The sequence below is a fragment of the Notolepis coatsorum genome, assembly GCF_963971535.1.
Source record: "Notolepis coatsorum genome assembly, chromosome: 1".
Taxonomy (NCBI): Eukaryota; Metazoa; Chordata; class Actinopteri; order Aulopiformes; family Paralepididae; genus Notolepis; species Notolepis coatsorum.
In genome coordinates, this window is record NC_140165.1 from 149,091,412 (window position 1) to 149,117,641 (window position 26,230).

The following is a 26,230-nucleotide window of genomic DNA, read 5'->3' on the forward strand; positions in this document are numbered from 1 at the left end:
AACTCATTGACGATCACTGTGTTATTTAGATCTATTGCTATTATATTTTATATGTTTTAAGTAGGGATGTTCGATATTGGCTTTTTTACCGATACCGATATACCAATATTGTCCAACTCTTAATTTCCGATACCGATATCAACCAATATCAACCGATACCGATATATGCAGGGTTTCCCCCCCCAAAAAACTGAATAATTTCAGGTAATTAACATTACATATCTCTTGTCGTGGAATTAACACAACATTATGCATACTTTTGACAATAAATAAAATCAGAATTTGTTCTTACTTGCTAGCCTGGGTAAATAAAGGTTAAATAAATGTAAAAAATATATAATAATAATATCGGACATCCCTAGTTTTAAGTACTCTCAAATAAGTCCTATTCTCCATTGGATATAGCGTTGGCACGGAAGGGCCATCAGCAGAGGGTGCTGTTGGCCCGGAATAAGTAAAAAAAAAAAATATTATTCTTTTTTTTCCTCGTTCATTTCATAAGACGTAGAATAAACATTTAGACTTTTTTTTTTAAATGGTTCATTTGCATGTTCTTGGTATCTGATTCTAGGGACATCTATGGATCTCAGGGAATGTATTCCCAGTGTCAGAAATATTGTGTATGTTACTACAATTCAATTATATATATTTTTTTTTTATCTTTGACTGTGAATAACACCATGCTAAAATTTACCAGACCTGAAAAATCTAAGCAGATTAATAAAGGGAAGATGATTAAACAGAAGGTTTTGTAGATACAGTACTGAATTCCGCCATCCGGACACATGCAATTTGAAATATGATTATAGAATATCAGGCCTATAAATTACCTTATTATGGCCAAGTGGCACATCTATGGATCGGGCCAAATCTCCCCTTTCCAGTGGCAGAATTCAATCTGGATTTAGTATCACCAGGCGTGATTCACAAGTACAGTTACTTTTTTATAATGTAAATCTCTCAAAATTTTATGGCAATAACGTTCAGGTTTGTGGGAGATAATCCCGAAAAATAAGAGAAATAAAAAAGTTAATCCAGAAGTCAGATGATTTACAGGGGCTGGCGTGAGCTGGGTAGTGGGTAGGGTAGGTTTTTTTTATTATTCGAAAGTCCATCAAAAGCCCTGGGTCTCTTCCTTCAAAAGACTACACTCACTTTTGACTGCGCCACTTCCTCCCGTCAATATGCGCCGGTTTCCGACTCAATGCCCTGAGATTTCTATAATCATATATTTCACTAATAACAGTTACAATCATTGGTAAACAAACGTAATGCTGAAAATATACACTGCTGACTGCTGTTTTGACAGGGTTAGGGTCTTTACTCTTGGCTACATTTGAAAAGAAAATGCAACATTAATTCATACATTCTGTAGAGATCGATTTATGGCCTCATTTGCGGTCCAGTACCGGACCGCTCGGGCTTAAGAGGTTAACCCTGTGTGAGGCCCAAATAAAAAAGACATTAGCAACATCAGAGGCCAGAGGGTGGGACCTATAAACACATGAAGGGTGCTGTGACTGAAAAAAAGGTTGAGAAACGCTGGTATATATGGTGTGGCTCTTTGTGGTTCCACAGTAATTTTTGTGGCTCTTAGGGTGTCTTCTCATTAGGAAAGGGTGCTCCGCTCCGTCCTCGCTCCGTCCTTGAGTGCAAACTCCCCCCCTCCCTCTCCCCCCTCTGGTTTGCGTACACACTGCAGTCTTGGTTAGCTCCCAGGCACAATTGAGGAGAGCAACTCTCTATAGTCTATATATTTCTGAATGAACCAAAACAGGTACACGGACATTTTCAGTAATGTACCTAGCTAAACCTACACGATGGGTTAGATACAGGCGGAATTTTGGATACTTTTCCTACACTAAAAACATTATGGCCATATCGCGCGCTAACCACATAGATTACAGACAGATAGACAAAACATATAACGAACAACGTAAAAGATAATTGCATATATACTTGATCGCTATCCTGCTGAACACAACCAGTCACAACGTCGGGCTCCCTTGCTTTGGATGGGCTGACCGGCCACAACGTCGGGCTCCCTTGCTTTGGATGGGCTAACCAGTCACAACGGAGGGCTCCCTTGCTTTGGATGGGCTGACCGGCCACAACGTCGGGCTCCCTTGCTTTGGATGGGCTAACCAGTCACAACGTCGGGCTCCCTTGCTTTGGATGGGCTAACCAGTCACAACGTCGGGCTCCCTTGCTTTGGATGGGCTAACCAGTCACAACGGAGGGCTCCCTTGCTTTGGATGGGCTAACCAGTCACAACGTCGGGCTCCCTTGCTTTGGATGGGCTAACCAGTCACAACGTCGGGCTCCCTTGCTTTGGATGGGCTGACCGGCCACAACGGAGGGGTCACTGGTTGGTTTTGGCCGATTATGCTGCCCACTGCATCAAACCACGGAAAATATATTGAAGCCTCATCTTCACTTTCAGCTCGACATTGTTGACTGATCTGTTGTACCCATGCACACACATTTTCTAATAACAGCCTTATTAGACATGCCAATCCAACGAAAGACGTGCTGGTCGCGCTGGTGAAAAGAAAAGAAAAGATGTTGCGTTTGTCTTTTACTGTTATTTGTTATTCTAAGATGCTAATTCATCTGTATCTGGATAACCAATGAACGGATTTTGTCGAGGCAGGTACCGTTATTTCAGTGCTGTTGTCAGCACAGCCAGTTCTGGGGCCCTGTTGTCAGCACAGCCAGCTCTGGGCCCCGTTGTCAGCACAGCCAGTTCTGGGGCCCTGTTGTCAGCACAGCCAGCTCTGGGGCCCCGTTGTCAGCACAGCCAGTTCTAGGGCCCTGTTGTCAGCACAGACAGCTCTGGGGCCCCGTTGTCAGCACAGACAGCTCTGGGGCCTCGCCTAGTGCCCTTGTCAGCACAGACAGCTCTGGGGCCTCGCCCAGTGCCCTTGTCAGCACAGCCAGCTCTGGGGCCTCGCCCAGTGCCCTTGTCAGCACAGACAGCTCTGGGGCCTCGCCCAGTGCCCTTGTCAGCACAGCCAGCTCTGGGGCCTCGCCCAGTGCCCTTGTCAGCACAGCCAGCTCTGGGGCCTCGACTCAGTGCCAGCCCCACAATGGCAGATTCTAGCCCTGTGTCCCAGCAACCCAGGAGGATGAGACTCCAGCCCCTACAGTCTGCACCCCAGCTCCAGTGAGCCCAGAAGCCTGCGACCCTCTGTCTGGGCCCCAGCCTCTACAGCCCAGGAAGTCACTGCCCAGCCTCTGCAGCTTGCAGCCCCAGTCCTGTCCTTGACCCTCACCCACTGCACCCCTGCTCTGGCATCCACTGTTCTTATAGGCCAGGAGGCATGTTGCCCAGCACGTTTGGTTTCCCATATTAGCCTTGAAGTCCCTGTTCCCAGATGCTCCTACCCCAAGTTCCCTGTCCCTGAACATTGCTATGATCCCAGAGACCTTGTTCCCCATCCTGGATGGTGGGGGTGGATGAGGAAGCGGGGAAGGGGAGTAGGCTTCGGCTTCTGAGAGGCCATTGTCTTATCAACTGGCACTCAGCTGGTTGGTGAGACAAGTGGCACCCAATGACCGAATCACCTCATCAAAGAAGAGGTGTCCCAGGCTCAGGGTTTCCTTTTAATGGGTTTTTGGTTTGTTCATGTCTTGGTCAAGTGAAGACCTGGGGCTAGATCCACAAAGAATGGATTGCACAGAGCAAGTTGCACCCTTACTTACAATTCATTATGAATTGAAAATGGGGGACCCTGATGTAAACAAGACGAAAGTCTTTCTCTGGTCTGCATCCCCTTAACACTTTCTCCGCCAGAAACGTCATACAACGGGTTTCAAGTTCATGCGAATTCTGCCAGATCACGGCGTACGACGTTATTCTGATCATATTTCATGTTTTTGTCATGGTATTCATATTTCACTCACAGAGCCTTGTCAGATGCTGTCTGAGCCAGCACAACTCTGCAACGTTTCAATACTGCCACCTGGTGGCTGATCGGCGAGTTGCCAAACCGGATATGCTCGTTGGAGCTCGGTCCGTCCCCTAAATCCGTCCGGCCACTCGTTTATCGTCGCGGGACTCAAGACACACACCGTGGATATGGATCGCTGCCATAACTCAATAATCCACATGATTTGGGCTGTTATTATTATTATACAAACCGGAAATGGATCGCCTCGATCCCCATCACATAACTGGGATCTGTTTGCTCCAGTATCATCGCCCAACGCTAAGAGGAGGCTGCCGTGAGTTTCAACGTTTTTGTTTATTCTTTTCACTACAAACTGCTCTGATCTATATATCACCCATACTACATGAAGCATTTAACGACAATCACGGAATTATAAACGACCCCCCCCCCCCCCCCCGTTCACCCGCGCATGATCAGTCATAACGTTTAGGACCATGTACAGTTGAAATTTTTAATATAGCGTTGATCGGTATCAAACGGCATTTGATAATCTAATATATGCATTTATGCCTATATCTCACGTTCTAGGAATTACTGCAGAAAACGATAAAAACCTATTGATACTCTAGACGGTATTTTCGTGTGAATGAAAAAGTCAAACGTTCCTACATCCTGAACGATAGATAATCGATGTTGAATGGGCCATAGTAATGTCAATTTAGCAATACAATTTAAAAAGTTATAGCCCTGCAAAGAAGGTGAACATCTCCATAGACTTACAGTACTGGCAGAGAATGGTATAAGATGATCAAAGTGGTGGCAGGGAATGTGTTAACAATTGTGTGTATTGAGCCGTACTGTGTATTGTACCCATTCTGCAATCTGTTAATAAAACTTTCATTCAATCAATCAATCTACCGATATTGGCATTAAAATGTAATATCGGAAATCATCGGTATCTGTTTAAAAAAAAGAAAAGATATATATATATATATATTTTTTAGCATGGTGTTATTCACAGTCAAAGATAAAAAATATATATATAATTGAATTGTAGTAACATACACAATATTTCTGACACTGGGAATACATTCCCTGAGATCCATAGATGTCCCTAGAATCAGATACCAAGAACATGCAAATGAAAGGGAAGGGCCCTCTGCTGATGGCCCTTCCATGCCAATGCTATATCCAATGGAGAATAAGACTGATTTGCGAGTACTTAAAACTAGGGATGTCCGATATTATTATTATATATTTTTTACATTTATTTAACCTTTATTTACCCAGGCAAGCAAGTAAGAACAAATTCTGATTTTATTTATTGTCATAAGTATGCATAATGTTGTGTTAATTCCACGACAAGATATATGTAATGTTAATTACCTGAAATTATTCAGTTTTTTTGCGGGGGAAACCCGCATATATCGGTATTGGTTGATATCGGTATCGGAAATTAAGAGTTGGACAATATCGGGATATCGGTAAAAAAGCCAAAAAGCCAAAAAAGCCAATATCGAACATCCCTAGGAAACTTGTTTCATTTGAATAAAAAAGGATCTTGCTCTAAATTATAACAACAAAGCCATCAAATGAGAAATGGCCTATATGGATTATGTATGTAATACAAGATAATGTATTATAATGGCTAATGTATGTAATACAGGATAATGTATGCTAATATATAATGTATGTGATAGAGCAGCGGTTCTCAACAGGGGTGCCGCAGAGAGCTGCCAGGGGTGCCTTTTTTTAATTCTTTTTGGATTACAGAAAATTATCACTAAAGTGCTACAGTATCTGTTGCAGCTGCACTGTTTACCATGAAAATACCATATTTGGATAAGTTTGACCATTTCTCAAAATCTGAAAATTATTATTTAATAAAACACAGAAAAGGATCACCAAGTTACTCTGGATAAAAAAAACATTTACAGACAACATTGAGACAAAGCTTCCTGACACATCTCCATCCAAACTCTTGGAAGAACTCATTGAAATCTCATCTGATACCACCTGGAGAGCTAGTTTCAGAGTGTGGTGCTGAGTACCAAGTATCTCATGATGCAGCAGTTAAGGTGTTGATACCATTCAGCACCACATGTCTGTGTGAAGCTGGCTTTTCATCCATGACAGCTCTGAAAACAAAATATAGGGCCACGTTGAGCCTTGAGGATAACATGCGTGTTGCCTTGTCAAAGATCTCCCCACGTATTGACCGTATTATTAGCCAGCAGCAGCAGACCTCGCATTGAGCTAGAAATTTATTGATACTCCCATCAATCGACAATCATGACGTTGCATTACTGCTGATCAGCACGCCTTTCAGGTTAGCTGGTGAAAAAAAAGTTTAAGTGGTAACGTTAGCAAGGTATAATCTCCAGACATGTTTTGGCCATTCAAGACCGTTTTCAAATGTCCAATCTAACGAATTTAGTTTGCTCATAAAATGCTTAAAATGTTAAATGTGATTTATAATAGACAACTGTTAACTCATTCGGCGCCAGCTATTAGTCGGGGCCCGCTGTAGCTAGGCCGCTCTTTAAACGATAGGAGTGTGTCACCTTGTTTGTAGAGCTATAACTATATTCTATATTATAGCTATGGATACAATACTATGGCCCATTTGACATCACCTATCTATCGTTCAATATGTGAAAAAGAATACATTTTTCTATCTATAGCCTACATTCCTGTGTTATACCGTGGTGAATATAAGTATGGTTTTAGAGCGGTCTAGGGTAATTCATGAAATGCTGAGTTATAGCCCTATACGTCAATTCCACTATAGCCGTTGCCGTTTCTTGCCTGTACACGCTATTATTCCGAAATCAAATCTATATCATAGGTATTATGTTCCATCATGGATGCATGAAAGGGGGGGGGGGGGGGGGGGGGGGGTTCTGATTTTGATTGTCAGTAACGGCATTCGTATTGAACACTAAAAACACTTATCGGCCCGATCGGTATAAAAGCATTGCAGGATCAAGCAAACATTTACGTCAGATCGTTCTTACCTGTGATCGGGAGTATTCCAAAAATAATATTCCAATTGTTTGATCGCCATCTGGTACATCCAATGTCCATTTGGTCCACGGCATAATCCACCACAACATATGGATCGGGGATATTTGACACGCTTCAATGGAACCGGGAGAACGGCTCCCCTCGCCCGACAAGGAAACATGAAACCGGAAACGTTTGGCCATTACACAGGCCAAGATACAAGGTTACAAAGGGTGCTCGATAATAATAATAACTTTATTTGTATAGCACTTTTCATACAGAGGTTGCAGTTCAAAGTGCTTCACAACAGTAAAAATACAGGCATGGGTGAGCATAGCAGGGTATGGTAAATCACAGTGTTTCACATTAGGATCTAGCATCCTAATAGGCTCTCTATTCAGTAATACAAATAATAAAGTAGTTTAAAATGATTAAGTTTAAAAATAGTCTAAAAATTATAAAATAGAACGGACATACAACAACAGTAAAAAATGTAAATAGCAAGGTTACAGTAAAAAGTGTGAAAAATAGTTAAAAATGATTCAGTTTAAAAATAGTCATCAGTAAGAAGTAAAAAGTGTGATAACCGACACATGCATTTGATAGGCAGTGTAAAATAAGATAAAATTAGCATAGAAAAGTAGGCAGGGTAAGAATAGTGCAGGTAAGTCATTGAAATGCCTGAGCAAAGAGATCCGTCTTTTGAAGATGTCTAGCGAGTTGGCTTCCCTGATGTTTTGGGGTAGTTTGTTCCACAGTTTTGGGGCATAGTTGATAAAGGCTGCATTACCGATCCTCTTTTGACTGTTTCTGGGAGCCTCTAGTAGTCCAGCAGCTGATGATCGCAGTGTTCTTGCTGGCGTGTAATTTATTACCGCCGTCTAGCTGGATCCGGCCGGTATTGCACTTTGGCGACCTCAGACTCATTCCCTATGGTACCACAGAGGTCCCTGGATGAATAATGAATACAAATATTACGAATAAACGACAAAAACCAGAGAAATCCCGGGTCTGGCGCCCAACGCATGGCGAGTTAACCCGGGATATCTCGGGTCTGGCGCCGAATGTGTTAATGTATAGCGACGTGCACGGGGGCCGCCTGCACGGGGGCCGTCAGAAAGTTTATTTGGGATAAATAAATAATAATGGGTTTCTTTATTTTATTTTCGTTGTATTGTGCTTGTGCTGCATGATGACATACATAATCAAATGTCCAATCTAATTGTTCTATTCATGCAAATATTTGAAGAATTTTTTTGTAAGGTGACTAACCTCTCAAGCACTCATTGCTTTTTTCACTCACACTCACTGAAATAACTTAATCTATCAGTAGTGCCGAATTTCTCAATTCTCCGCTTGAAATAATTAATCAAAATGTCCAATCTAATGAATTTCGTTTGCTCATAATAGCCTACTGCTGAATAACATGGACAAATAAATTATAAATTATATGGTGCAGAATCACCACAAATCCTCAATTAATATCGCCGTGGGGGGGGGGCATAATCCCACGGGACAATGCATTGGGAACTTGTGTCCCACGAGGACATTTACCCCGTGAATATTATTGCGCGGATCGGAATACGGGCACACGAGTGGGAGCTCGCCCAAAATCTGCGAGGTTTTTCCACATCGCGCCCCGACCTTTTCGCTGATTGGTCAGATTCAGATTCAGATTCCTTTATTAAGCCATTTGTGTAAAAACACATTTTGCGGCATTACAGTGTATGCATTTTTCATAATTCTCTTCACAGTAACAACAACCCAGACACAGGACAAAAACAGTGCAGTGGAGGATTAATAATTTAAATACACATACAATGGGGGAAATAAGTATTGAACACATCAACATTTTGTTCAGTAAATGTATTTCCAATGAGCGTATTCAAGCAAAATTTGCACCAGACTTTGGTATTAACTCAAGAAATCCAGACAATAAATCTAAACATTAAAGTCCATATGTAAATAAAGTTATGTGTAATAAAGTGGAATGAAACAGGAAAAAAGTATTGGACACACTAACAAAAAGCAGTACACCACAGCAAGGAAAGGCCAGGAACTAGCTGAAAACCAAAACTAATTAGGAGGCAACTCTACCTCCTATCTGTGCTGATAATGTCAACTGGGTTAGAATATATTGATGGGCTATAAAATGTATTTTTTGTTACCAAGGTGCCACACAAGAAACATCAAATGATGGGTAAAAGCAAAGAGCTCTCAAGACCTTCACAAACAGATTGTTGCAAATCATGAAAATAGAATTGGCTACAGATGTATTTCACAACTTCAGAATCTTCCAGTAAGCACCATTGGGGGCATTATCCATAAGTGGAAGCAACATCACTCCATCATCAACCTGCCATGCACAGGTGCTCCTCACAAAATGTCTGATCAGGGAGTCAGAAGGATACTTACTGTAGAAGAGTAGCCAGAGAGCCAAGGACCACTAGGAAAGAGCTCCAGAAATACTTGGAGGCAGCAGGTACAACTGTGACAGAAAGGACCATAGGCAATGCACTCCACCGCCATGGCCTCTGTGCACGCTCAGCCCGCAAGACTCCACGACTGAAAAAAAGACATGTTGAAGCTTGTTTAAAGTTTGCCAAACAACATTTGGACAAGCCAGTGAACTACTGGGAATATGCACTCTTGTCAGATGAGACCAAAATGTTAATTTCTGGCTGTCACGCAACGCAACACACCATGTTTGGAGGAGAAATGGCACTGCACATTACCCAAATAACACTAAAGTGAAGTTTGGGGTGGAAGTATCATGGTGTGGGGCTGCTTCTCCTCTCCTGGTACTGGCAGACTTCATATCATTGAAGGAACAATGAATGGAGCCATGTACAGAGAAATCCTTGAGAGGAACCTGCTGCCATCCACCAGGATGCTGAGGATGAGCGTGGGCGGACCTTCCAGCAGGACAACGATCCAAAGTAAACAGCAAAGGAAACTCAAAGTTGGTTTCAGAGAAAGACAATCAACTTGTTGGAATGGCCCAGTCAATCACCTGACTTAAACCCAATTGAACATTTGTGGAAGCATCTGAAGATCCAGATTCACAAGAGGCCCCCCCACAATCTTCAAGATTTAAAGACCATCTGTGTAGAGGAATGGGCCAAAATCACACCTGAATACTGCAGGTGATTAGTTACATCATACAGAAAGCCTCCTTGAAGCTGTCATTACAAACAAAGGCTTCTCCACTAAGTATTGAATTAATTTCAGTTAGTGTGTTCAATACTTTTTTCCTATGTCATTCCACTTTATTACACATAACTTTATTTATGTATGGACTTTAATGTTTAGATTTTTTGTCTGGATTCCCTGAGTTAATACCAAAGTCTGGTGAAAATTTCACTTGAATGGCCACATTGGAAATATATTTACGGGACAAAATGCTGATGTGTTCAATACTTATTTCCCCCATTGTATATATATATATAAAGTGTAAAGTGCAGAGTTCCAGTAACGACCAGTGCAGTGCAGTGTCATTGTGCTAGTGTCACTTGGGGGCGGAGGTGGGGGAAGGGGGGGTCCTGAGGCATTGATCAGCCTGGCGGCTGAGGGGAAGAAACTCAGTCTGTGACGAGCTTTCACAGCCTTTGGGATCCTCAGCCTTCTCCCAGAGGGGAGCAGGGTGAAGAGGCTGTGTCCGGGGTGGGAGGGGTCGGCCATGATCTTTCTTGCCCTCTTCAGCGCCCTGGAGTCGTGCAGGGACCTGAGGGAGGGCAGGGGACAGCCGATCACCCTCTCCGCGGAGCGAATCACACGCTGAAGCTTGGCGAGATATTTTGCCGCTGCAGCGGGGAACCAGGAGATGATGGAGTGGGTGAGAATGGACTCAATGATGGGCGTGTAAAATTGGGCCATTATGGTCCTCGGCAGTTTGTATTTTTTTAACTGCCGGAGGAAGAACATCCTCCCCTGGGCCTTTTTAAGCAGGCCCGTGATGTTAAGCTCCCATTTCAAGTCCCGGGAGATTGTCATGCCTAGGAATCGGCATGACTCCACGGAGGTCACCTGGGTGCCTCCCAGTATGATGGGAGGGGGCAGGGCTGCTTTCCTCCGGAAGTCCACTACCATCTCCACTGTCTTTTGAGCATTGAGCTCAAGGTTATTGCAGCTGCACCAGCTCTGCAGCCTCTCGATCTCCCTCCTGTAGGCTGACTCGTCCCCCCTGGAGATGAGACCCACCAGGGTGGTGTCGTCAGAGAATTTCAGGAGTTTGACCGAGGGGTGGAGAGAGGCACAGCTGTTGGTGTACAGGGAGAACAGTAGTGGGGACAGGATGCAGCCCTGCGGGGAACCGGTGCTGTTGGACCTGGAGCTGGAAATGCTCTTCCCCAGCTTCACCCGCTGAGACCTGTTGGACAGGAAGTCGGTAATCCACCTGCGAGTGGAGGCCGGCACCTGCAGCAGGGATAGCTGGTGCTCCAGGATGGGTGGAAGGATAGTGTTAAAGGCCGAGCTGAAGTCCACATACAAGATCCTGACATAGTTGCCCGTGCAGTCCAGATGTTCCAGCGTATAGTGCAGAGCCATGTTCACAGCATCCTCTGTGGATCTATTGGCTCTGTACGCGAACTGCAGCGGGTCCAGCACAGGATCTGTAATGAGCTTCAGGTGGGCCAGGACAAAGCGCTCCAGGACCTTCATGACCACAGAGGTCAGAGATTTCTGGTGCATTGGGAAGTCGTGCCCTCCGCCGAGATCTACCACCGGGAGAAATCTTGCGTCGATCCGCACATGGGCGCGCGTGTGGGAGCTTGCGCAAAATCACCCAAATCTTTCCACGTCGCTTAGTTACCACCAGATCTCTGAAGACGTTACTGTAGGAGCGTCGCTTTAACTGTGCGGTGCAATTTGCACTGGCCAATGTGAATTGGGAGTGTTTTTGGACGAGGCTCATTTGCATAGAAAGGGGAACATGTTCCGCCTATATTACCTCATTTAAATATGCGCTAATAGCACCGGACGCAATGCTGATGGAATGCAGTTACCACCTCATTTCACCTGTTGTGCCTCCTCTGTGAATAGCAAACTGTTTCAGAGCTATTTGCACCGGCATAGCGTCAGAAAAAGCTGCGCAATCCCTTTGTGAATTCGCCCCTGTATGTAATATCCTCCCCTCGCCTACAGTAGCTAACCAACTCTACAGTAGGAGGATAGGAAGCTGAGCAAATTCAAAATCAATAGAAATCTGCCTGGTTGTTTATTTATTTATTTATTTGCCATTCCCTCTGCAGTCATGATTATTCCTGGCCTTAGGCTTAACATTTCAGAGAGATTTCTGATACCTGGGCGACTGGGGTTCGTTATAGGCCCCTGGATATGATTGAGCCACCCTCTTATAATTAGGTTTCTTGTTGTTGCAGTCATTCCTACATAGCACTGTCTTTATTTCTACATGGTGTGTGAAGATTAAGCCCTCAAGGTCATTTTATTTAATGATAGTGGGAGAATGTCCTCTCAGTCTAGGGGTTTCTGGGAATGAACATTTCTAGTTTAATATTGTCTTTTTCCCCCTATATTTCTTCAGTTTAATGAGCATCTGAGATCTACCATAGCATTGCCTACATATTTCTTACTGGCATTCATACCTTACTGTTAGGGTCCCCATGAAAGTCAAATACAGACATAACAAAGCTATGGGGACTAACCTAAAATGCACACCTAAAATACACAATCCACTCTCCCTCCGTCTCCCCAAATGGCTTCACCTTGAGGAAAATTGGCTGACAGAACTGTGACTGTGAATATGTCTGCTTTAAATTAAGGGAACATTTCCCTCTAGTCTTCTTCTGTTATAATAAATCCATGTCATGCCTTTTAGGCAATACCAATATGCCTTGAAGAGCTATGGGTCTGCTTTTAGGCAATACCAATATGCCTTGAATGGCTATGGGTCTGCTTTTAGGCAATACCAATATACCTTGAATGGCTATGGTCTGCTTTTAGGCAATACCAATATGCCTTGACCCACTACCAATATGCCTTGAATGCCTATGGGCCTGCTTTTAGGCAATACCAATAGGCCTATGCCTTGAAGGGCTATGGGTCTGCTTTTAGGTAATATGAATGTGCCTTTAAAGGCCATGGGTCTGGGAAAGAAAAATCACCCTCCAACATTGCCCACGGGAGAAAGAAAAATAAAATATCTAAGTCTGTGCTCTTTTTTATTTTATTTATTTTTTAAATAAATAATTGAGCCTCTTGGTCCAGAAAGGTCAGCCCGCTTGTTTGTTTTGTTGTGTCTGGCGGAACTGACATCATCATTACAACCCCACCTTGGATCATTGTTTTCACAAACGGACAAGAGGTGGATTGAAACTAGTTCTCCACTACTGGTCTGTACTGTCCAGCCACGTTGTGTAACGCTTTCACTGGGAAACCTCACCCTGCCATGCTAGCTCCTGTGATATGCATAGAGCTGTTGACCAGTATCTGTTGGTATCAAAGGGTTCGCTTAGGATACTTGTACAAATAAGTGCTTCTTTGTGCATTCTCCTGGAAAGGTCATTGATGTTTGCCGATAGGTAATAGCCTTCATTCATTCATTCATTCATCATTCATTCATCCTTATGTTTCCAGGCTCTTGTTCCTTTTCTTTTCTTTTTTTTGTGATCAAATCTTTTTTTTTTTTTTTTTTTCACATAACATATAACAAGACATGATACCAGAACACAATAATAAATAATATAAAGAATAAATGAAGGAGTAAATCAAATCAAATATATATAATAATAATAATAATAATAATAATAATAATAATAATCATAATCATAATCATAATCATAATCATAATCATAATAATAATAATTAAACAGATTAACAGACAATAACAATAACATTGGTGTCACAAGACAAGAGAACAGGAAAAATAATACTTGATATATACATCAGATCACAGGCCCACCACACATAAAGCTGAGTGCCCCAAGCCCCCACCCGCCCCAGCCCCGACAGCCATGGCCCCCGGTCCACGAGAACCCCAAGTCCAGCATCCCAGGGAACCAGAGCACCACGCCTCAATGGCACTCCGACTCCCCGAGACCCCGAACCCGGGGCCACCACGTCCCAGAGCCAAGACCATCAAAACCGCAGCAACCGAAGACAAAAAAAAAAAAACACGTGCAGTGATCCCACAACATATACATAATTATAAAAATACAAAAGACACAACCTTAACATGAGTTACATACATAGTATAATATTCAGTAATCGAAGGCGGCTAGGTGGTGTAGTGGGCAAGGCGCTCGCCACCAATGCAGGAGACGCTGGGTTCGAGCCCAGCTCTCTGCATTGCTATCAGCTTGGCTGGTCGTTCATACTAATACAATTGGCAGTATTAGTATTATTTAAGCATTACATCACTTGCAGTCGTGATTTGTGAAAAATAAACCATGCCTAGGGGGGTCTAACGACCACCCCTAGGCATGGTTTATTGTTCACAAACCACTCCTGCACGTGATGTAATGCTTAAATACAGAGGGAGAAACAGGTATGGTTAGAGAGAAAATATCTGAAAGCTGAGAGGTAACCTCCTTTTCTTTTCTTATAAGGCATGTCCCCCCCCCCCCCCCCCCCCCTCCCCCCAGTGCGGGTATCCGTAAGCTTTGCGTCACATTGATTACTGTAATGTCCCGCTCTGAAGAAGGTCTTAAAAGGCAACCTTACATGATACAGGCTTCCTAATCTCTGCTGACAGTTGTAGCTATAGGGCCTCATTTGAAAAATCACATGTGTGAGGTGCCATGAAATGATCAATGTTAGCTCACAGGCCGACGGATCTTTGAGCGATAAGAGAACGATTTGATCACTCGCTCTCTCCACATCTTTATCCTCAGCCTTTCACTCTTCATTTTCAATTAATTTCTTTCTCTCATCATGACACATACAATATTGAGATGTTTTCTCAGAAACAATTGCATCTTTAATATGTGTTCTGAGAGCACTCCCATGCTCAACAGACTCCTTACAGTGCACCACAATAACTTCAGGCTCACTATTGTTAAATGGGCAGTTCACCCAAAAGAAACATGTATTTTATCCATCCAGATAGTTTCAGTGTGATTCACTTAGTTTTGGAGATATCTGCTGTAGAGATATCATCACTCCAATACCATGGAACTGAATGACACTCAAAATAAGGAATGGGGGTGTACTTTGGTAGAAAATAGTTCCTACATTGCTCACAACAAGGTCTGTGGATTATCTTGAGTAACTGGGTCATGATTTCTGGAAAGGGACATTGCTTTTGAGTTTTTCAAATGTATTTAAAAAATGCCACCTCATTCAGCTCCATTGTATTTGAGTGACATCATATATCTCTACAGCAGATAATAATAATAATAATTCATTTAATTTATATAGCGCTTCTCAATGACCCAAAGTCGCTGACAGTAGTCGGGAGCAAAGTAAAAACAAAGAAACAACAAAGAAACAAAAACAAAAGGAACATGAGACCATGGGGGGAACAGGGAAGACAGCATGAGATAGCACAAAAAGACAGAGTGGCAGGAGACAGACATCAATCAGGTTGGAGGGGGGGGGGGGGTTATGGGTGGGTGGGGGTTGAAGGCAAGGGAGAACAGGTGGGTTTTGAGGCGAGCTTTGAAGGTGGAGAGTGTAGGGGAGTCTCTGATGGACTGAGGGAGGGAGTTCCAGAGTCGGGGTGCAGTGCGAAAGAAGGCCCGATCACCAAAGTTTTTGAGTTTGGATGTCGGGACAGTGAGGGAGGCAGTGGAGGAGGACCGGAGGGAACGGGTGGGGCGGTAGGGAAGAAGGAGATCAGTCAGGTAAGGGGGGGCCAGGCTGTGGAGGGCTTTGAAGGTGAGGAGTAGTGTTTTAAAGTTTATGCTGTGTTTGATTGGGAGCCAGTGGAGAGAGTGGAGGACAGGAGTGATGTGTTGACGGGACCGGGTGTTAGTGAGGAGGCGGGCGGCTGAGTTTTGGACCATTTGCAGTTTATGGAGGGAGCGGGAGGTGATGCCAGTGAGGAGGGAGTTGCAATAGTCCAGGCGGGAGGAGATGAAGGCGTGTATGAGGGATTCAGCAGCAGGGGGGGGGGAGAGGCAGTGACGGATTTTAGCAATGTTGCGGAGGTGAAAGTATGATATTTTTACAATGGAGCGGACGTGGGGGTCAAATGAGAGGATGGGGTCGAGGAGGACACCAAGGTTTCGGACTAGGGGGGAGGGGGTGATGGTGGAGTCATTGATGGTGAGTGTGATGGGTCCGGATCTGGTGAGGGTTTTTGATGTCTCCAAAACTAAGCAAATCACACCAAAACGATCTGGATGGATAGATGGCACTCTGTGTAAGTATTACGTTACCATTGACAATTAGAAGGCTCGATGTCTGGTCAATGTAACATAATAATGAGACGGTAGCCAAAGTCCAACAAAAGATATTTAATTAATAGTTACCATGGTTTTGTGAACAGAAAGGAATATAAAAATAATGACAAACAAGACCACAGACTGCACAGACAGGATCAGCATCAGACACAGGGTAAGACGGAACACTTATACATGAGGGAATGACGAGACAAGACACACCTGGGTTGATTACAAATGGGTACACCTGGAAGGGAAACGATAAGGACTACAAAACCAGGACAGGGAACTACAGCTAGACATAACACATCACACTGGGAACACCTGATCAAGGCACACACAGAACCCACACATAACAGTAAGAGAAAAAAAAAATTATTTTATTTTGGGTGAACTATCATTTAAATGGTAAATTGATAGGGTAGATGAAAAGCATGTAATGTGAATGTACAGTAGTCTTGATTTAGTTTTAGTCTGGTTTCTAAACTTTCTAGTCTCCTATTCTCTCTGTTGCAGGCTTGGAATTTGCCTACTCTGCAGCGCCCAGGTCCATGCAGAGCGCCATCATGGGTCTGTTCTTCTTCTTCTCTGGGATTGGCTCCTTCGTGGGTTCCGGCCTGTTGGCCATTGTCTCCCTCAAGGTGATTGGCTGGATGTCCTCCCACAAAGACTTTGGTAAGAGAACACAAACACACTCATACCCTGTGTTTTTTTTTCACAGACAAACAGACCATCTAGTTTATTTTTTTCCCCAACATATCTTTATTGGCTTTTTCACAATATAGACCATCTAGCATCATACAGTGTTCCAGGGATCTTCTTGAGATACTATTCATTCAGTTCTAAAGATATATCACACACAATTATTTTTGACTTTTCACAGGTTAAATATTCTACCACAAAACTACATGGTTGACTTTTAACTGTTATTCATCCAGGGTAGATTTTCTGAGCACGGCTGCTCTCTCTAACCGAGGGGTCCCAGACATACAGTTATCTAAGCAAAGCATTCTTGCATAGAGTGAACCAGAAAGTGCCATCACTGCCATGCCTTTGAGCCACCACTACGGGCAGAGCAGCTAAGTGTGATTGAATGACTGAATTGGTAACTGAATGAATGAGTGAGTGAATGAGTGACTGAGTTGGTGACATCGCCGATCATAGAGGTGCTTTGCATCTTAAAAACATTCACACCTGCGATCTTCCCAGTACAACCAGTTCAACCAGTACATGACTAATGTACCAGTACATAGTCATAGTTCTTCACGAAGAACAGTTTTTCACGAAGAACATCCACTGGAACAGTTTGGGGTGAAGTGCCTTGCTCACTGGCATTCTAACAGTAGTCGTTGAGGGAGGGGGAGAGTATTATCCATTAACTTCTTTTGCCCGGGATTGAACTGGTGACCTCCCTGTCTACTTCGCTTGCCTTTAGGGTATCACGTGTTACTGTATATACTGTACCAATGCTCTGGTGTACAAACCTGAACAACCCAGATTCTAATAGTTATTGAAATGTATTGTATTGTGGTGGATCCTTTAGTCTTGCGAGAAGTGAGGATATTAGTGATCTGTTCCATATGCAGTCAGAGGAAATGTATGCACATCCAAAACCATTCCACAGGTGCAGGATACACAATGTCGAAGCTGCATAAAATAAGAATATCCGCACACTGTATATTATGCTCCCATAGTGATTTTAAATTGTAATCACTATGGGATATTGATATTCTTCTTTGATGCTACAGTACATCTGTTCCGTAATCATTTTTCACAAGGGTTTTTTGAGGAAATGCTTCTGCCAGGAAAGTACAGGGACAATTATAGGATGTGGATTCATGGAAGTTGCTCAGACAGAAGTAATTTGACCTGATGTATTTAAAGTGCCTTCAACACAGTGCTCTTTGATCTCTACCAATACAATAAAAAAAAAGACCATCCTCCAATATCTAAAGATTCTATCCATACACCACCTGTATATCAGGAGTGGTGCCTAACAAATGTTATTTGGCCCCTGTTTCCTTTGGCATATGTTTTATGTCGGATCTATTCTATCTATGTATAGGGTATTCAAGAGATTTGTGTGAAGGTGTAAAACAATGTAATGTAAATGTATTCATTTCCTTATTTATTTCCTTTGGACTACATTGCTTTGCTGGCAAAGACTTGTTGAACGTTTCATATATCATCAGTGTCTTTTATATCATCAGTGTCTTTCATATCATCAGTGTCTTTCATATCATCAGTGTTGGTCATATCAGCTGTGTCTTTCATATCAGCTGTGTCTTTCATATCAGTGTCTTTCATATCATTGGTGTCTTTCATATCATCAGTGTCTTTCATATCATCTGTGTCTTTCATATCATCAGTATCATAAGTATCTTTCATATCATCAATGTCTTTCATATCATCAGTGTCTTTCATACCATCAGTGTTCATATCATCAGTGTCTTTCATATCATCAGTGTCTTCATATCATCAGTGTCTTCTTATCATCAGTGTCTTTCATATCATCAGTATCTTTCATATCAACAGTGTCTTTCATATCAACAGTGTCTTTCATATCAACAGTGTCTTTCATATCAACAGTGTCTTTCATATCAACAGTGTCTTTCATACTGTACATCTCAATGGTGGAATGTGCCTCAGGGCACAGAGTGGAATAGATGGTTCACTCAATTTAATTTCCTGTGGGTTCATTAAAAAAGGAAGAAGAAATCACTTCTCTGCCGCTATTTGTGAAAATACATTTTGAAATGTATTCTATTTATTTCTTTATTTATTTATATAACAAAATGTGTAAAAATTTGAGGGGGGGTAAATACTGTAGTTGTACTGTAACTGTTACATACTGTTGTATGTTGGACTCAGACTCAATGGGATCCTTGATGTGGATTCTGGATATTAAGAAATACTTTCCCTGGATGTGTCACAAGAATTTCCATGTCTTGTGCTGATTTAAAATCCACTTGAGGAGTTTGTAAAATAGTAACGCAGGAGGTGGGGGGGGGGGGGGGGGGGGGGGGGGGGGGGCTGTGGGTGTGTGTGGGCGGCGGCAATTGGGTCACCCAGTGCAATTATCTTGTTTTAAGAGTGTTTCCTGTAATAAATAGACGTGTCAGACTAACGACAAAGGGTTTGTGTAAATCTGTCCGAGTGCTAGAAGGATAGCATTGTGGGTGGCAGCAGATGGATGTGCTCCCTGGCGAGCGGAGGCTCCCACCCCAGATGCAGTTTCCTGTGAGCATGCAGTAAATAAGCCAGCCACTGTAAATTGTTTACCCACAAACACCTAATAGCTCATTAATACAGTGTGCCGACAGGCCGGGAGGTATTTTTTGATGATGTTAGCACTCAAGAGATGCTTGGCACGCCTTGATAAATCCATCCTTTCGCCCCCTAGCCTTGCCTCGCCTGCGGGGCCATTTGTTTAGTAAGCATCATTTGAGCCGCATCGCCCGCAAGAATCCTCTTCTCCCTGTTTTTTGAGAAGAAGGGGGGAAAATCATTTAAAGGGTGACAGAGCTGAACAAACGGAATAAAACATCAATGTGGTTATTGATGAAAGACAGATGGCACAAAGCGTGAGCAGCTTGAGCCTTGATGCCAGTCAGAAATCATCCAGGTTGTTGTGCAGGTGTCTCTCCCCCCCCCCCCCAGTCGTACTTTGCTGGGTTTCACCTGTTGGTTTGAGAGACGGGAGTGGATCCTCCTTATTTACATAGCTCAGGGCCACGTGATACCATCTACAGGAGCCTCAGAGTGTGTTGAGTTTGAGCCATGCAGACTTGATGGGACTGAGACACCCAGTATTAATCACAGTCTGGGGGCCTGATCACAGAGTGTGCCATGGAGCCGGTGCTGCGGGCTCATCCTGGCACTATCTCTGCTGCTATCTCTCACTCCACTTCCTGCTGCTCCACACAAACTAACTTTAACCAACACAGTTGAAGGAGCTCCTACCCGTATTTCCCTTACTCAATTTGACACCATATTGGTCGACTTGGGGGAGGTACAGATGCAGAAGTGCACATTCACTTCACTGTTAACACTGCCACTTGAAGAACCAAAAGAGTCTAAACAACAGGCAGAATACACTCTAGGAATTACAAACTCACGATTAACTGTCTCCGATTGTGTTTTTAAATATATGGAAATGACGAAGTCATCCGCTCATTGAAATGTGGTCATAGCAATGCAAGAAAATAAAGATGGCGTGAAGTGAATGAGGCCAATTTACCCATCTCAAGCCCGCCCCATCTGTTGCTTCCCTCAGACAAAGTTTGTTCAAGAAAATAAAAGAGGGCGGGGCTTGAAGTTAATTGATGACACACTGTGGAAAATCTAGTTTCCCTGCATGGCTGTTATATTATACAGTATAGGTCTTTGTATTGTCCACATTGATTCTTCAAGTTCCCAGTCCAAAGCATCTAATAGACTGGTCGTACATCACATTATTTTATTTGGTACAAAAATAAATCCATCTCATCTCCCCAGAGACGGTGCTCCTTTAACCCTCAGAGGGACCAAGTCAATAAAAGGTCAACCTTCACTCCCTGCCACTGTCTCACTAGAGCACCATTAAAACAGGACGATGTTTTGTTTCCCCCGAAAATGTATAATATATTGCCCCGATTCGCTTCTGCCATTGAGTGAAGACTATTCAGAGAAGACAAAATGGTCTTCGGAAAGGAAATTACCTTTCTCTTTGTCCAGGGTTGAAGTCGTGACCACTCTCCCAAATCACATGGTCAAGTGGTCTGTCTCGTCTCAGACATTCAAAGTACAAGAATGCAAATCTGCATTTCCTGTCCACCAAGTGTCGGATCGCACTTAAAGAAATGTCAACGTTTTAATAAGGGTCTTTCAAAGTCAAATGGTCACATTTCCTCTCATTCTTTTTCAAAAGGCTTCTATATGAAGTAGAAAAGGCACAAAGAGGAGAACCCTGGGTCTCAGGTTACAGAGTGTGGAGGCATATACTGTGTGTGAGTTTCAGTGGCCGTACACAAATCTATCAAAGTTTTTTCTTTACGAATGACAAGCCAGCTGCTGAACGTTGCAACCGTACAAAAACAAAACATGCATTGATCCCCCTCTCCTGAATTAATTCAGAGTCCGAAGATGATATTGAATGCATTGAAGCAGTAAGATGTTGGGTCGTTGCACTCCCATCGATCCATTTTCAAACCTTAAATTGATATTGACTCGCCTCTTCTCGACTCGTGCAATTTTAGCAGCCCCACTAGCAGGTAAATTGGTCCACATCTTTTAAGTACACACATATTGAGTTGGTGTTGTGTCGTGCAGGAGAACGTATGAGTTTGGATTTTGGAGTCTCATCATAACTCTAACACTGCTCTCGTTAAAAAGGCAACAGAAAGTTGAACTTCAGTGTCTCAAACCAGTATTTTTTTTTTTTTTTTTTTTTTTTTTTTATTATTGCAAAACAAAACTTATTAAAAGTCAGTACTCAACACACAATGTATAATGAAACTTTCAGTAAAGGTGGTTAAAATATATGCAAGTACAGAAACAGGATAAAACAAAAATAGTCAATAATAACATTTTAACCGTATACCGTGTATATCCAGCGAAGTTACAATTATATAAATGTTAGTATATAATATACCCCTAATACCTATTTTCTAAAACCCTACACACATATGCTCCAGCTCAAATCCCCCCCTCCCGGACCCCCTCTTGGATAGTACCTCCATTATCCCTCACTCCTAACCAGACATCACCATTATAGGCTAGCTTTTATTCTCTCCACCACTTCTAACCACATTAACATTTTGGATTCATTGAGCCCCAGAATTCTTGCTGTTGATATTTCTTGATATATCACATCAAGATATGTAAGAAACCACACTTTCCGGCACATTTTTTCCGGTTGAAACCAACGTGATGCAATCAGTTTTTTAGCTACTGTGATACCCGATAAAACCAATCTTTTTAGTTGTGGGTTCACTGCAAACTCAAAAACATCATTCAATAGCAATACCGCGGGGTGTACAGGTATATTCCAAAATACGAGTATTGATAATTGTTGGGACACATCTTTCCAGAATGCCTTAACTGGTGGGCAGTCCCAATACATGTGCATAAATGTTCCTTCGTCCCCATTTGTACATTGGGAGCATTTGGAGTCTTGTATAAGCCCCATTTTGCACAGCCTTATAGGAGTCAAGTATGTCCTGTGAATATAGTTCAGATTGATTTGTTGATGATCCCGGTTCCTTGATGTAAGTCGGACATTTGCCCAGGCTCCTTGCCAATCAAAGTCATTTTCCAGGTCTGGTATATCCCTCCTCCAGACATTGTCTAGTTGAAGGGTTTCGTACGAGGACGTTAGTAATTGATAATAAAAACCTGATACAAAACCTCCCAATGTATCTCTTTCATAGAAAAATTTGTGGTATCTGTGGTGTTCAATTGGTATGTGTAATGGAACACCGTGAGATCTCATACAAAGTCGTAACTGTATGTAAAAAAGCCATGTGGACTCGGTGAGGTTAAACTTTATGCATATTTCGACATAACTACAGAGGCCCTTGTTATTAAAAATATCCCCTAATGAGTGTATGCCTCTTTCTTCCCATACAGGGAATCTTATAGGTCGTTTTCCCATTAAGAGAGCATTGTTATTGAATATGGGAGTGTGATTATGCCATACTTGATTGTTAGGAAATGTCCTTTGTGTTTCCCGCCATGTCCTGATTGCATGGGTTATTATTGGGCCAAATTCTCGCTCACAATGCTTGATTGAAAGTTTAGTGTATGCTATGTCTTTCAATCTCTGTGGGGCTACTATGTTTTCTTCTAATTTTCTCCAAGATACCAAAGCCTCGGGGTCAAACCATATCTTCTTCAATGGTCTTAATGTGAAGGCATTAAAATATTGTAAAAAATCTGGGACTGCCATGCCACCGTCTGCTTTACTTCTCTGTGCGGTGGATCTTTTTATGCGAGGTGGTTTGTTATTCCAAATAAATTTGTATGTGGAGGTTTGTAATCTTTTCCAGTAGCCCTCTGGAGGAGGTAACGGAAGCATTGAGCTGAAGAAATTGATTCTTGGTAATACATCCATCTTAACTATTGATACCCTTGCCTGTACTGAGTTTTTAAGTTTTGCCCACCTGTCCAGGTCGTCCTTGATTTTGTTCTGTATTTTTGTGTAATTGTGCTTCACCGTTTGTCTTATGGTGGGGAATATTTCCACTCCCAAGCATCTGAAATGTTTTACCATCGGTATCGCACCTGGGAGGGTTATATCTTTTTTTGCAGGGGTGTTAAGTGGAAGGAAAGCCGACTTCGGCCAATTTATCTTAAATCCCGATAAGTCACCAAAGTTCTCAATCAACTTGAGCAGATGAGGCAATGTGGTGTTGGGGTTTTGCATGAACAATATTACGTCGTCCGCATATAAACTAATTTTTTGTTGTGTGCCCTTGATTACGATTGGTTCTATGGATTGGGATTGTCTTATATATTGTGCTAAAGGCTCTAATGATAAATTGAATAGTCCGGGACTAAGAGGGCAACCCTGTCTGGCAGAGCGTGATACCGGAAAGATTTTGGAGATGATTGTGCCTGTTGTAATCATGGCCGATGGGTCCTTGTATAGTACTTTAATCATATCAATGAAACCTTTTCCTAACCCCATCCTTTCCAATACTGCCCATAGAAACGACCATTCCAACCTGTCAAATGCTTTCATAGCATCCAGGGATAGTATCGCCTTAGGTGTGATGTCCTCTTTGTCTGTATCTAGTACGTGCAGTATTCGCCTTATGTTATCATTGATCAGGCGACCTTTTATGAAGCCTGTTTGGTCCGTATGAACTAAAGACGTCATATGCTTTTGCAATCTGATGGCTAATATCTTAGAGTACAGTTTGACATCGGTTCCGAGGAGGCTTAAAGGACGGTAACTACCGCATTCAGTGGGGTCTTTGTCTTTGTCTTTTTTGTGAAGAACTGAAATGAGTGCGGTATTTTGGTGTTCAATGAAGCTTCCCTCTTTGACTGAGTATAAGATCATATTTAGTAATAAGGGTCCAAATATGTCCCAGCAAGAAATGTACATTTCTGATGGGATACCGTCAATTCCCGGAGCTTTGCCGTTTTTCATTCCGGATATGGCCTTCTTGAGTTCTTCTAATGTGATCGGTACTTCTAACTGTTTAGCTTCTTCATCCGTAAGTTTAGGGAGAGTAATTTGATTAAGATATGTGTCTAATTTGTCTTGATCAAAGGTCGTTTCTGAGTTATATAAATCGGAGTAGAATTCTTTGAATGTATCGTTTATTATTTTGGGTTCTGTTACTAGAGCTTGTTGTTTCCTAATGGCAGTTATATCTGCAAATTTTGCATTAATTCTTAGTCGCATGGCTAATAGGTGACTAGGTTTAGAACCTTGGAAGTACTGCTGTTGTCTAGTGCTGCGTATTTGCAATTCCGATTTTTGTCTGTACATTGCTTTGATCTCGGTCTTTAGAATGTTAACTTGGTTATCTAGTCTAGTAGAGTTGTTGTATTTTAAAGAATTAAAAAGCGTTGAGTAAAGCGTTTCCATTTCAGACAGTTTTGTGTTTTGATTTTTGCGCAATATGGAGGTAAATCTATCCGAGAAATCCTTGATCATATTCTTTACCGACATCCATAATATTCTGGGATCTTGCACCGAGTTAGCATTATCTTGTAGGAATACTGTGAGAGCTTCTTTAATTTGTGTAATGAATTCCTTGTTGTTAAGCAGCATCGAATTAAAACGCCATCTTGGGGCCCGGGTAGATAGTGTACCAAATGTTGCTTTCAGGATTAAGTAGCAGTGATCTGATAGCGCATTGGGTGTCATTTCCACTTCGTATTTATCAAATATTCTCGGGGATGCAAAGACGTAATCAATTCTGGATAGTGTGTTGTGTCTCGCCGAACGACAGGAGTACTTGCGGGTCATGGGGTTAAGTGAACGCCATAAATCAGTTACTCCTGTTGATTTCGACCAATCTTTTAATGCTTTAGATGAATTCTTTTGTTCGCTGGAGAAGGAAAGGTAAGTTTTGTCCATCCTTGGGTTCCAAATGGCATTAAAATCCGCACCTATTATATATGAGTACTCGGGATGGTTTAACATTTCTCCTGTTAGTGAAGTGAAGAAACCCACTTCGTACAAATTCGGGGCATATACCGCTGCCAATGCAATTTTCCTGTTATTGTGTATAATCCTAGCTATAGTTATGCGCCCCTCAGCATCCGACCATACCCCTTTCAATTCGATATTTAATTTGCGTCTGACGACTATGGCTACCCCTCTAGTTCTCGTAGCAAAAGAAGAGTGACCAATATTATGGTATATGTTATCCGCTAACGTATTTATGTCTCCCTCTAAAATGTGCGTTTCACTTAATAGTGCCACGTCCACATGTTCTTTTTTCATCAGTGTAAGCACGCTTTTGCGCTTGTGTTGTTTGTTTATCCCACCGGTGTTCCATACCATTATATTCAAACTAGCCATAGTCTATGCATGTTTTCGTGTAGTTTTTGGTAATGTTTCTGGAGTATGAAGCTACAATAGATGCACATCCAATTAATGAGGTCCCGTTGAGAGCTGAGCTTAAAAACATATATATATACAAATAAAAATCCCCTATTTTCCCCTCTCCCAGAAAGTCGAACATGCCTGTGTTCCAAGAACACATCCTCCGCGATTGACTTTCTCCCATGGTCCACCGGATTGCCCAACCTGAGCATTGTAATCCTAATTTTCCTATGCTCATTGCCATAGGATCTAACATTTCCATTCTATTGCAATAGAATGTCGCTTTTGGTCTTGCACCTTCCCTTACTGTAATGAAGTATTGTGATAAATAACCTAAAGATAAAAATAAAAAATAAAATAAAAAGAGAATAAACCTTTATCGACATATTCCTTTGAACCCTCCACCAACGTGTGGGGAAAAAAAAAAGGAAAAGATTGTA

General features: G+C 42.4%; 1 protein-coding gene across 1 annotated transcript in view; it reads left to right on the plus strand.

The window, feature by feature from the left end:
• Positions 1-26,230, plus strand: part of slc15a4 (solute carrier family 15 member 4) — an 80,104-nt gene that overhangs the window by 26,922 nt on the left and 26,952 nt on the right. Inside the window, exon 8 of the mRNA XM_084325776.1 lies at positions 16,760-16,918. Within this exon, the coding sequence (XP_084181902.1) occupies positions 16,760-16,918 (159 nt within the window). The remainder of the gene's footprint in view (positions 1-16,759; positions 16,919-26,230) is intronic.